General features: G+C 38.9%; 1 protein-coding gene across 4 annotated transcripts in view; it reads left to right on the forward strand.

The window, feature by feature from the left end:
• The first annotated feature begins 333 nt into the window (after nt 1–333).
• The window catches only part of LOC129777095 (uncharacterized), a 92,383-nt gene continuing 80,393 nt past the window's right edge, over nt 334–12,323 (forward strand). For 2 of the 4 annotated variants that reach the window (XM_055783161.1, XM_055783165.1), the window contains exons 1-2: nt 334–494; nt 8,122–8,398. In XM_055783161.1, coding sequence (XP_055639136.1) covers nt 8,227–8,398 — 172 coding nt within the window. In that variant the 5' untranslated portion in view covers nt 334–494; nt 8,122–8,226. Of the gene's footprint in view, nt 507–8,103; nt 8,399–12,323 lie in introns of all 4 variants that reach the window. The other 2 variants (XM_055783163.1, XM_055783162.1) reach the window with 2 other exon arrangements.

Consider the following 12,323-nt stretch of genomic DNA (forward strand, 5'->3'; position numbering starts at 1 on the left):
AAAATATTTATAACCAAACAAATTTCTTGACTTCACAAAAAAGGATTAAATATCTCAATGCGCATTATGAGCGGCTATGAGCAACGGATTGCTCAGCATTGTCCAGTTAAGATTAGTATAGTCCACTTATACACATGCCAATCTAGTCTGAACTTAGAGAAGCATCGAATGAATAAGACGCAGACGCATCCCCGGGCGGAATATCCCGTCAACAATAGATCGCTATCGTGACAAGGTAGTAAATAAACATCTGTTATCATCTGGCATCCATTTTCTGATCTTCCCCAGCAAACCCCAGCCCAACGAGGAGTAACAGAGCTAATTGAATCGTATATAGCTCAGTTCCTATGTGGCCGCGGTTGAGCTGAGAAGTACGGTTTTCGTAGGTCGTCCCCACTTCTGGATCCAATCCACCGTTTTCTGCGGATTTAGTTTCTTCAAAGTGTGGTGATCGATAGTTGAAGGACAAAAAATTTGGATCGAGTTTACTTCGAGTGAGAGTGCATGTTAGAATGGAAAATTATTATGTACAAATGTCATCAAGCGGGAGAAATTCAAAGAAAAATCAGCTCTCGTTGCCATCCGAGCGGTCGCCATTTTAATCCGCTGTCATGTGATCCCTATTTCTCAACGAACGTGTGTTACATTGTATAATGAAATTTATGAATTGTCGCAATTGTTGGAGCAATGTATATTGAATGGATCTGGATATAAATAGTGTTTTATAGGGTCATATAACATGTGCTTCGTGTTCTTGGGTATCATTTAATATGCGTTGATCAGTGTCGTGATCTTTGAATGACCGATTATTTATCAAAAAAAACATACACTGATATCATTTATATGATAATTATACAACGAAAATATTTTAATGTGTGATATAAGATGGAAAAGTATCGGCTAATTTACTATTTCATACTAGAGATCTTAATTTCGTTTGATTCCCGGGTACACATAATTTAAAAAATGAGTATACAAATAAATTAAGTTGAAATTTCAAATTCGATATGAAACTGCATTGAAGTTAATTCCATTTCCAGTCTATTACGAGTTCCGAACTTAGAAAACGATAGATGAAAGATGTCAAATGTGTACGTAATGAAGTACGTTTAATTGAGCTGGAATATGTATTTTGGGCGCGTAAAAATCATCTTTCGGCATGTATCGTTCAGTCGACAGTAGTTATTCGTCATTTAATATTATATAGGAATTTAATATTATATAGGATATAATTATGGAGGACATATGTCACCAACTTGCAGAAATTGGCGAATAAATACTCTATTTTAGTTCAAAGTGTACAAAAGTATGCTTTTTCTAGCAGTTTGAGCTCTGTTCTTTAAGATTCTCACTGATATTTCGATGATTAATTGAGCTGAGAATCACAAAGGCGTGAGGGCTGTGATGCAGTTTACTTATCGTTAGAAACTGAACAAAGGATATTAACACATTCACCTAAGATTTAATTTTCAACAGAGTGGATCACACAAATAGAGTAATGCGGGGCAAAGGTGCGCACCTAACTGTTGTTGTCCAATAACTCTCGAAATAAAAGCAAATCAAATTCCGTTTGCTTACCAAATTGTAACTATATATATGTATTACCTTCGAAACGTAGTACAAGCATTTCTCGAGTTGTGTTTGTAATTGGACAAATACATATTTTAAAACGAAAAGACAAAAGGCGCACTTTTCCTCCATAGTGGGGGCAAAGGTGCGCACCGCACGGGGTAAAGGAGCGCACTTATTGAATTGAACTTCTGAGATAACCAAAAATAAATGGTCTATCATCAGAAGCGGGAGAAGCATCATAACTAAATAGTGTAGGCACCGTCCAGTAGGCAGGAGGGGGTGTTCTATGTTTTTTTGTGGGTGGAGAAGAGTGGGTGTTATGGTCGAACATACCACGTGGAAAGTTTTGAGAGGGAGGAGACTGACAATATGAGATATCCGAAAATGTCCAACATTTGAAACAGAATTCGTTTTTATACTACCCTTCGTCCCACCCAGAATTGATATTTATATATATAACTAGCTGACCCGGTAAACTTCGTCCCACCCAACATTTGTTTTTTTTTGTTATCAAGACATTCAAACATTCACGTTTTCTTACTTTGAGCAAGTTCATGGGTCCAATCGCAGAACTGTTCATTAATTGATTTTCTAATCGACCCCGTTGAATTTAACTTTTACTATAAAATTCCTAGTATTTCTAACAAAACTCATCTTTATAATATCTGATTATTTTCAGACACAATTCTCGTTCAAGATTTTTCAACCATTTGTAAATAACACATTTCTCCGAAAATTTTCAATTATCATGTTTGGTTGGAATATTTTCGGTTGAAATATATGTAATGTTTTTATGTGACCCCTTCTCCATTCTAGAGGAGGGAGGGGTGTCATACCATCATAGAAACATTCCCCCTCCCCTCAGAAATGTGGAAGGAGTGTTGAACCACTTTAGAAATGTTTTTGAACCACATTAGAATGCCACCTAAAACCTCCACATACCAAATTTGGTGCTTGATTAATTCTTGAATTATGCAGAAATGTATGTTTCATTTATATGGTAGCCCATGAAACCAAAATTGGCATGTGGAGATTTTAGGGTGCAATAAATGTTACGATTACTTACACTCTCCACCCCCCTCTTTAAGGGGGGCTGCCATATAAATGAAACGCAAATTTCTGAATAACTCGGCATGACACCCCTCCCTCCTCTGGAATGGAGAGGGGGTCAAATAAAAATACTACACATATATCAACCTAAAATATTCCAACCAAACATGACAATTAAATTTTTTTGTAAAACTCAGAAGGAAAAAGGGAAAATTCGGAAAATTAAATTCCCATATGTTCTACAATTACATAGTGACAAGTGCTGTTAGTCCATTTGATGTTTGCGCCAGCGAAATTGATCTTTTTTCGAAACTGGAAATGGATTTTAATGTGATTAAACGCACTCTTATATCTTCTTCTATCTATACCAAAAAAAAAGGATCACCGGATGTGTTGATAAGAGCAGAACTCGAGGAAGGAATTGTCCGATTTAGGGCTGTCTTTATTCTATCATATTTTCTGTATAAAACATTTATTCCATGTAACGGAGAAACATGTTATTTGCAAGTGGTTGAAAAATCTTGAACGAGAATTGTGTCTTAAAATAATCTGATATTATAATGATGAGTTTTGTTAGAAATACTAGGGATTTTATAGCAAAAGGTAAATTCAATGGGGTCGAATAGAAGATCAATCAATGAACTGTTCTGCGATTGGACCCATGAACTTGTTCATAGTGAGAAAACGTGAATGTTTGAAGGTATTGATAACAAAAAACAAATTTTTGGCGAAACGAAGTTTTTCGGGTCAGCTAGTATTGATATAAATCATTTCGAACACTCAAGTTCCCCATGAAATTATTTTTGTGTACGTAATCTGTACTCGCGGTATATAATTTCTTTTTTGACATATAAACTTGTTGCAGACTAAGATGCATCAGTCCTGATACTGACTGTTTAAATCCGTTTCTCCGTTCTTGAGTTAAATTCTGGGGAACGGACACCAAATCTTTTCATATTTATTTCAATCACGTTCGGCGGTCAACGATTCGATAATACTGACGAAATTCGTGATGCAGTTACATTGTACTTCAAAAAGTTGTACGCTACGCACTTCGCGCTCGGAATAGAAAAAAAAACTCGTGCCACGCTATGAAAAAAGGCCTCGAACGTTACGGCGATTATGTAGAAAAACAGAAAATAAAACGGTAGATTACGAAAATCACCTTGTTTTTTGTCCTAACTTTATTTTTCCGCGATTTCTGAGGCACTGAAACATATTTTTTGAACGACCCTCGTACATTTAATACGCTTATTAAAAAAACAGGAAGTGGGTTATATCTATGGTATAACCGCAAGGGTGACGTAGGAATATCGTTGATTTAGAGATCATTTGTTTGAAGTTGAATCTAAATCCATCCTGAATGAATGAATAAATAAATATGTGGGTGACTTCAAAAACGAGAGTGTTACTTTGAAGACTCAAGGTTTTATGCATCCAATATTGGGTACAAAAAACCTTGTTCTGAAGAGTAATCTTCAGAAGCTTTCCTGTTAACTGCACTTGATTGACAAATCACAAAACCAAATGTATGTGGTCGCAGTATTATATGGATAGAAAACATTAAAATAAACTCGCTTGAATGTAATTTTCAATTCCAAGGGGAACTGGCAGATTATTTTTCAGCAACGATCATTTCTTTCCAGGTTTCCTCTCGATAACCAGCAAACGAAAAGAGTTGCGCGCGTGTATGTGTGTGTGTGTGGCGGCTGCTTCTATGTCTTCCCGAGGAACCGTATTTCGATGCTGATACTCTCTTGGTCACCTTCTCTTCTCCTTCTGATCGATCGGCTTTTCTGCGCTCCCTCACAGTTAAATCAAACTGATTGCATTTCAGGTCAGGTCAAGCCCGGTAATGAATACCTCGATCCCTCGCCGTTCAGCTCGTTCAGTAACGATGTTGTCTTGTCGATGTCCTCAGGCGTCGTGCACAAATTACGTAACGCAAAAATCCGGATTTTGAACCTCCCCCCCCCTTTCGTAATGCAATTTCATATCTCTAATAAACAGAAAGTAACGCAACATCTAACCCCTCCCCCCTTATCGCGTTACGTAATTTGTGCACGACGCCTCACGCAAAATGAATGGGTTTCACCACCAGAATATCATTTCAGTATGCTTTTCGTGCGTGATTGAATCGAGAAAAGGTGTGGTTTACGATGGCAATTTGGAAGGCAAACTAGAGGAGAATGAACTCTCTGAGTATGAAAATTTCGGCGACTGAGCAATAATCGATTGAAAATTATAGAATTTTGGCGATACGAAACATTTTCCGTTTTTCATGTTATGCATCCATTACTGGATACGAAAATATCCTACTGATGGGAAAGAATAATCTTCAGAAGCTTTCCAGCTAATTACACTTGATTGAAAAATCACGAAATCAAATGTATTTGGTTGCTGTGTTCGCCATATAATTAGAAAACATTAAAATAAACTCTTTCGCATGATGTATTCTTCAATTCCCAGGGAACTGGCAGATTATTTTTCAGCAACGATTAGATCTTTCCGGAATTTTCTCGATGCTGTATGGCATCCAAACGAAAATTCTCGTTTCAGTTTGGCCTGCAAAAAACTTTTCTGAACTCTAATCCATCAAATTTGGAGCCCTGAAAAGGGCCGTTGATTATATGCTAAGCTAATATAGCACCCTCTCCTTGGATTCGACGGGCCAGCTGAATGTCCTTGGACATGATGTGACGCGTTTTACGTGGATAGCACACAAATTTGTATCTTCGAATAAGCCTCCTGCAGCGTCATAACCGCGGAACTTTGGAAGCGCAAGTCGGTTTTGAAGTCCTGAGCAATTCCACGATCCAAAAGCTGCAAAGGTAGCTTGCGGATCAGCAATTCGGTCGACTTCCGATAGCGATGAATTTCACGCAAAGTTCCCGGTCGATAGCGATGTGGCTTCTTCACCTATCCTGCGGCTGGTGCGCTTATCCGAGCTGCTTTCGTGTGCCTTTTTTTTCGACCGGGAACTTTGCGTGAAATTCATCGCTATCGGAAGTCGACCGAATTGCTGATCCGCAAGCTACCTTTGCAGCTTTTGGATCGTGGAATTGCTCAGGACTTCAAAACCGACTTGCGCTTCCAAAGTTCCGCGGTTATGACGCTGCAGGAGGCTTATTCGAAGATACAAATTTGTGTGCTATCCACGTAAAACGCGTCACATCATGTCCAAGGACATTCAGCTGGCCCGTCGAATCCAAGGAGAGGGTGCTATATTAGCTTAGCATATAATCAACGGCCCTTTTCAGGGCTCCAAATTTGATGGATTAGAGTTCAGAAAAGTTTTTTGCAGGCCAAACTGAAACGAGAATTTAGCGAAAATCGTGGTTTCGATAATAATTCGTTACCGATAGGTGCCATGGATATGGATTTCTTAATGAAGAATATGAAATACATGACATGATGTAGTGAATATATCCGATGAAATCACTTTGGTGAAACTGCATTATAAAATTATTTGTGTACGAATGCCGCAATCGATAGTCGACTCTAATTTGCGCTGGGTAATTTCCTCGCAGGACTCGATTCCTCCTTTGAGCATCAAGAAACTCTTTCTGGTAAAACGATGTGGTATGAATCATATTATTTGAATGATAGAATGAAGAAGTTTTCTGCCAATTTCCTTCAACCTCCAAACATATCTTTCTCCCGTTTGTCGTTTTCGCGTTCGCTAATCCTTTCTCACAACACCCATTTCTCGTTTGAGAAATTGTTGAGTAAACATTGTTTGCCAGTGCGCGTAGAGCGGGAATTCCTAAAGATTCATTGCACCTCTAATAAATTGCCGAAAGACGTGGTCTTACGTTGATCGCACTTGTTTGAAAAAATCCAAAAAAAAAATGTATTTGGTCGCAGCATTATATGAGTAGAAAGCAAATAATCGCTCGAAAATGACTTGATTTTCGCGATGTGAAACATTTTCCGTTTTTCATGTTATGCATCCAATATTGGATACGAAAATTTCCACTGATGGGGAAAAAAAATATTCAGAAGCTTTCCTGTTAATTGCGATTGATTGAAAAATAACAAAACCAAATGTATTTGGTTGCAGTGTTATATGGATAGAAAACATTAAAATAAACTCTTTCGCATGAATGTATTTTTCAATTCCCAGGGGAACTGGCAGATTATTTTTCAGCAACGATGATAGCAACGAGAATTCCGCGCGTGTATGTGTGTGTGTGTGTGTGTGTGTGGCGGCTGCTCCGATGTTTCAAGCGGAACCGTGTCATCACTCTCCTCCTGATGGATTCCATTTTGGCCTTAGGTGCACAAACAGGCTCTTGGTGACACCGTTCATCAGCGTTTTCATGATAAACGAAATTAGCTTCACAACAACAGCAACAACATGCTCCAATCGCTGTTCAATCATAACTGAGTGGGTTTACGAGCGGCGCTCGCTTATATACCGATTGGTGATTTCAATAGCCTGTTTTGAAAACAATTTTAAGACAATTGAAACAAGTTTTTGGATGAAAAAGTAACAAGTATATGACGCGTAGACATTTTATCTTTCAAATGAAGTGTTTATCATACCATTTCGTTCAGTTGTTTAAGAGCTATTAACGCTCAAAATCTCGGTCTCCAGCGTAACGCTTTCGTTCTCAAAACTTTGGTTTTACACCCCGGTATAGAAATGAAAGACGTAGTCCTACGTCAATATATCATCCAACGGGATGAAATGCGAAATTAGAGAAAAAACGAAGTGAACTTGCTTAGTCGTGGCGTCTTAGAGACGACTGTCACAACGATCGTTGCACAGATCTCCATGAGTCATACCTGGTAAAATATATGACCGATTTCTAGTCATGAAACCGTTTGTTGTGCGGTCAGGGAACAGTCCCAGTCCTATCAGCCACATAATTCGTTATCAGCTCTTGGCAAACAGTGCGATGGTTCAAACAGGCTTCCGGCAGACGCAATTTGCAACCGTACGCACGCAAACAACCTTCGTAAATTAGTTGGCGCTTCCAGAATCCCACGTGTTGACATTCGGAGGTCCATTATGTTTCCATAAATTAGCCTCGAGTTTATCTCGGTGAATGAAGACGTACTTGTGATTAATTATATCTTATTGTGGATGAATTATTTCTCGCGCACTGTTTGAACTAGATACGGATTCCGCAGGTTTTCTAACCGCACCAGAGAGATAGAGCTGGTGGAAGTGAAGTAATGATATTAGCACAACACGTATCCATATCAGTTGACTTACGGCTACCGTGATATATTCTTCACGTTGAAGATCTCGAGCCGTTTGCTCGACGGGGATGCCATAATACAGCATCCCTTGCGCTCATGTGATCAAAGCGATATGACAAAAATGAAAATAAACGCGTCGTTGATAACGGATGTTACAAATTAAGGCGACCGTGTCGAGTCGTTCGTCGAGATGGCAGCGAGAGACTACTTGTGCGCGTAAGACAGCGGCATTCGTGTTCCGGAGTACCGCCTGTCAAGGTTAATTTCAAGTGAACAATTTCGCTCTAGATCAATAGCAGCACGAGCAGCTGTAAGGTACTAGTGGTACTAGTGCCGAGTGTGAAGTAGCCCCGGGCAAAGTGTGGGTGGTGAAATTACAGCGAAGTGAACATAATGGGGGCTGATAGTGAAAAGCCTGTGAAGGCCAGTGCCGAAGAGATGGGAACTAACACCGCGGAAATTTACGACGACGAGGGGTTGACGAAATGGGGGAAGTTTTGTTTACGCCATGGGATCAATCCGAATTTGATTATGCTGAAAATTACGCTGTTTGTTATGTACGGAGGTAAGTACTTCCTGAATCAATGAAAATTACTCGTATAATCTTCTACATCAAATGAAATTTTGCACATAAATATCCCAGAAGCCCTTTTTTAACTCAATAATTACCAAACCCATAATCCGGACAAAATGAAAAGCATTAAACATACTCCGGAGTTTATTTTTTGTCGCTGTAGTCGCTACTATAAGCATGAGAATTTCTCACAGCAGCATCGTCAGTGCCATAAAAGTGATATAGTTGAACAAGTGTTACAATTTCGCTCTACATGGCGCGGAATGCACTTTCCAGCCAAAACCACACGTCCATATGCTACCACTCACTCAGCTCCCATTCCAAACACATGAATGGTAGAATGTGAATTGGCATTGTAATAATGGTAGAAAGCGAAATAGAATTACATTCTGCTGCACTTCCTGCGGCTTCTGTCTACCCCAGGAAGGGGTTCCTAACCCCCTTCAGATGGTTGAAATAGAATTTCGACAGAACAGCGAATTTGCAGGACCAACCAGTTCGCCATTGTTCGGAGTTGGGACTCATGCTGAGATTTTTTCCACGCCACCCCCCGTTGGAACACAACATTGATTTTAGATTTGCTCGCTGAAACTTAGTTTTTGCATGTGCGACTGCAATCATACATAATCCAGACTGCTGTTGTAATTGAATTTCGACATGTGTCACGATGTATTATTTTTAGCAATAGCTAATTTGCACCAGTCGAATTATCAATAGGCTCGTTTTTTTCGGTTGTGCTCTTGCCGAGTGAACTTTAAACTTTTAGATTAGGAAATTCAGCAATAGAAATCCTACGGGTTTACCTGAAACATAGACCAATGGTTGTGTAGTGATCGTTGTTTTGAATCCATTTTTGTATTATGCCCACTTTAAACGAATGTGTTGAGTCTTGCTGTAATGCTTCCAGCATTACTCGTTACTCGTTACTCAAGAGGCTGTAAGCTAGCTTGCAAGGCATGCAGTTAGTAGCATGCTTCGAAAACTCGAGCGGGTACCATATGTTTACCTCTATGTGCTGGAATCGACGAATGTTGGTTGGTCCCCTTAAAAATTATATTTCGAGATGAATTCAGTTTACACGGGCACCCTTAACAGTAACAATTATTATTGCGAAGCTACGAAGCTACAATAAGTTTCAATCGTTCTCCCCAGTTGTTTTTCAATAGCTCTTAGTTACTCTTTAACAAGGTCGTGTAATTATATTATAAAACACTTTTTAGGGATCAATCAAGAGGGTTAAACGACCGGCGTACTTGGTCCACTATGACTGAAATCTTTGAACTCTCTCAAGATATAATCATTTTATAATGGTTGTTGTATTAACGTGAAAATTTGTCCTTATCTCAGAATATTAGACCTTTTATTTTGATTTTTTAACAATTTTTTATATTGAAGAAAATAATATATGTCATGAAACTAACTATCGAACAATTGAAAAATCTCAACCCCTATCCTAATGGAAATACCCACTTCTGATTGGTCGAAATTGACGACACATGCGGCGGGTCCCAACAGAGACTTCAAAACCAAGCTGCCTGGGGGAAATCGGCATTGCAAATACATAAAAGTAGGGGAGCTTTAGTTCCCACCGAAATGTGTTCCCTAACAGAGACATCAAAACCAAGCTGCCTGTGGGAAATCGGCATTGCAAATACATGAAAATAGGGGGAACTTTTATTCCTACCGATAGGTATTCCCTAACAGAGACATCAAAACCAAGCTGCATAGGGGAAATCGACATTGCACATATATGCAAGTCGGGGGCATTTTGGTATTGCAAGTAAGGTGAGTGATACGATTAATTCTAGCAAATAAAGGGTCTGATCACGAACGTCACTTCACGGTGAAAACGGATTGATTGTTGCAATTTGTATGCACATAATTTAAAATTCTAGATTTGGAATTTCAATGTTGGTTGCCTTCTGAAATTTCATGTCAATGACCGTTCGTGTATTGTGAAAAATTTAGCACAAGTGTAAGTGTAAAATTGTATATGGTAGCAGTTGTGTTAAAAATGACTTGATGTATGAAACGATTTGTTTCAATTTCCATAAATGAAAACCAAGGTGAGTTCCCGCTCGGAAATGGGTTGTTATGTTTAAGCTGTCTGTGTTGTTGTGTTCATTTTCATCCAGAGAAAGTTTATACGACGAGAAAAATTGGAATAGTGAGAAAAATATTAGAAAAAGTGATTTCTCATATGCTTTAAATATAGTATTAGGTGTTGTTAGTCCAATTAAAATTCGCAATGGGTTGAAAAAACACTCAGAAAGTAAAAATTATAAAAGAAAATCACCTTTTCCATTTCAAATATGTTTTCTCTATATTGAAGTAACATGTTTTTACTAATGAGAAAAATCGATAACTGTGTTCGGTATTGGTAATTATCTTATATTACGTTGGTGAGTTTTTTTCTTCATCCATACACATAACACAGGAGGCATCTCGTCTAGGGTCACAGAGGATGGTTTTCATCATATCTCATTCCACTTCGACATCTTTTATCTGATACGCACCATCCAACGACTGTTTAGCATCCTTCTGTCATCATCACTCGGTAAACACTGGTGAAGTGAACAAACAATACCTAACAACCAAACAAAACGGCCCTTTTCAGGGCCATGAAATCATTATCAAAGAGTTTAACGATATAATTCTTCAAACATATCCAAAATCAATAGATTGCCTAACGGAATCCTACGTCAACTATGCGGTCGTGCCTCGGACACAACCCTCCGGTGACTTTTTTTTACGGTGGTCCATAAAATAATATTTTTTTCCCATTTTTTCCAAAAATGTTTTTTTTTAAATCATTACTTTTGAGCTACTAGACCGATTCAGATGATCGATATATCAAGTGCGAATGTTCGTGGGTTTTATCGCAGAACCCTCCATTGATCGATCTTCTAATTGGCCCTTTACAATTTTTCTTCACCATAAATTTACTATAACTTTTACCAAAACTCGTCGTTATACTATGTATTTATTTTCAGATACAATTTTCGCTTAAGATTCTTGATTCACTTGCAAATAACAATTTTCTCCGTTCTATGGAATATATTTTGTTTTTTTTTATCCAAAATATATACTTTTATTAAGGCTTATATGGCATCAGCTCATATGACGGGGCCGGGAGTTCAATATTTCGACAATGTTTGCTTACAACTAAGTTAGTAATATTAGGCTGTCAAAAAAGTCCTGCGGTATTTCCGCGAGGTGTCGTTGTAAGCGCGTAGTTCTAGTTGTATTCATTGTATCGAGTCATACTATAGCTTGTTGGAAAGATATTTTTGCGCGCTATAATATAGTCCTTGACAGTGTTTTGTGTGGTTAAGTCGTTCGTGAGTTATAGTGTCGCAAATATGGAGCAAAATAAAGAGAAAATCCGACATATTTTACAGTACTACTATGACAAAGGCAAAAATGCATCTCAAGCTGCCAATAAAATTTGTGCAGTTTATGGACACGATACAGTTTCCATTTCCACCGCACAACGATGGTTTCAACGTTTTCGTTCTGGTGTATAGGTCGTCGAAGATGCGCCACGCTCCGGAAGGCCTGTCGTCGAAAATTGCGACAAAATCGCTGAATTAGCCGAGAAAGACCGGCATAGTAGCAGCCGTAGCATCGGCCAAGAGCTGGGATAAGTCATCAAACCGTTATTAACCATTTGAAGAAGCTTGGATTCACAAAGAAGTTCGATGTATGGGCAGCGATTCACGCTGAATCGCAACAAAATCGACCCGTTTCTGAAGCGGATGGTGAGTGGCGATGAAAAGTGGGTCACTTACGACAACGTGAAGCGCAAACGGTCGTGGTCGAAGCCCGCTGAAGCGGCTCAGACGGTGGCCAAGCCCTCATTAACGACCAGGAAGGTTATGCTGTGTGTTTGGTGGGATTGTCAAGGAATAATCTA

The sequence above is a fragment of the Toxorhynchites rutilus genome, chromosome 3 (genome assembly GCF_029784135.1).
Source record: "Toxorhynchites rutilus septentrionalis strain SRP chromosome 3, ASM2978413v1, whole genome shotgun sequence".
In the NCBI taxonomy this organism is placed as follows: Eukaryota; Metazoa; Arthropoda; class Insecta; order Diptera; family Culicidae; genus Toxorhynchites; species Toxorhynchites rutilus.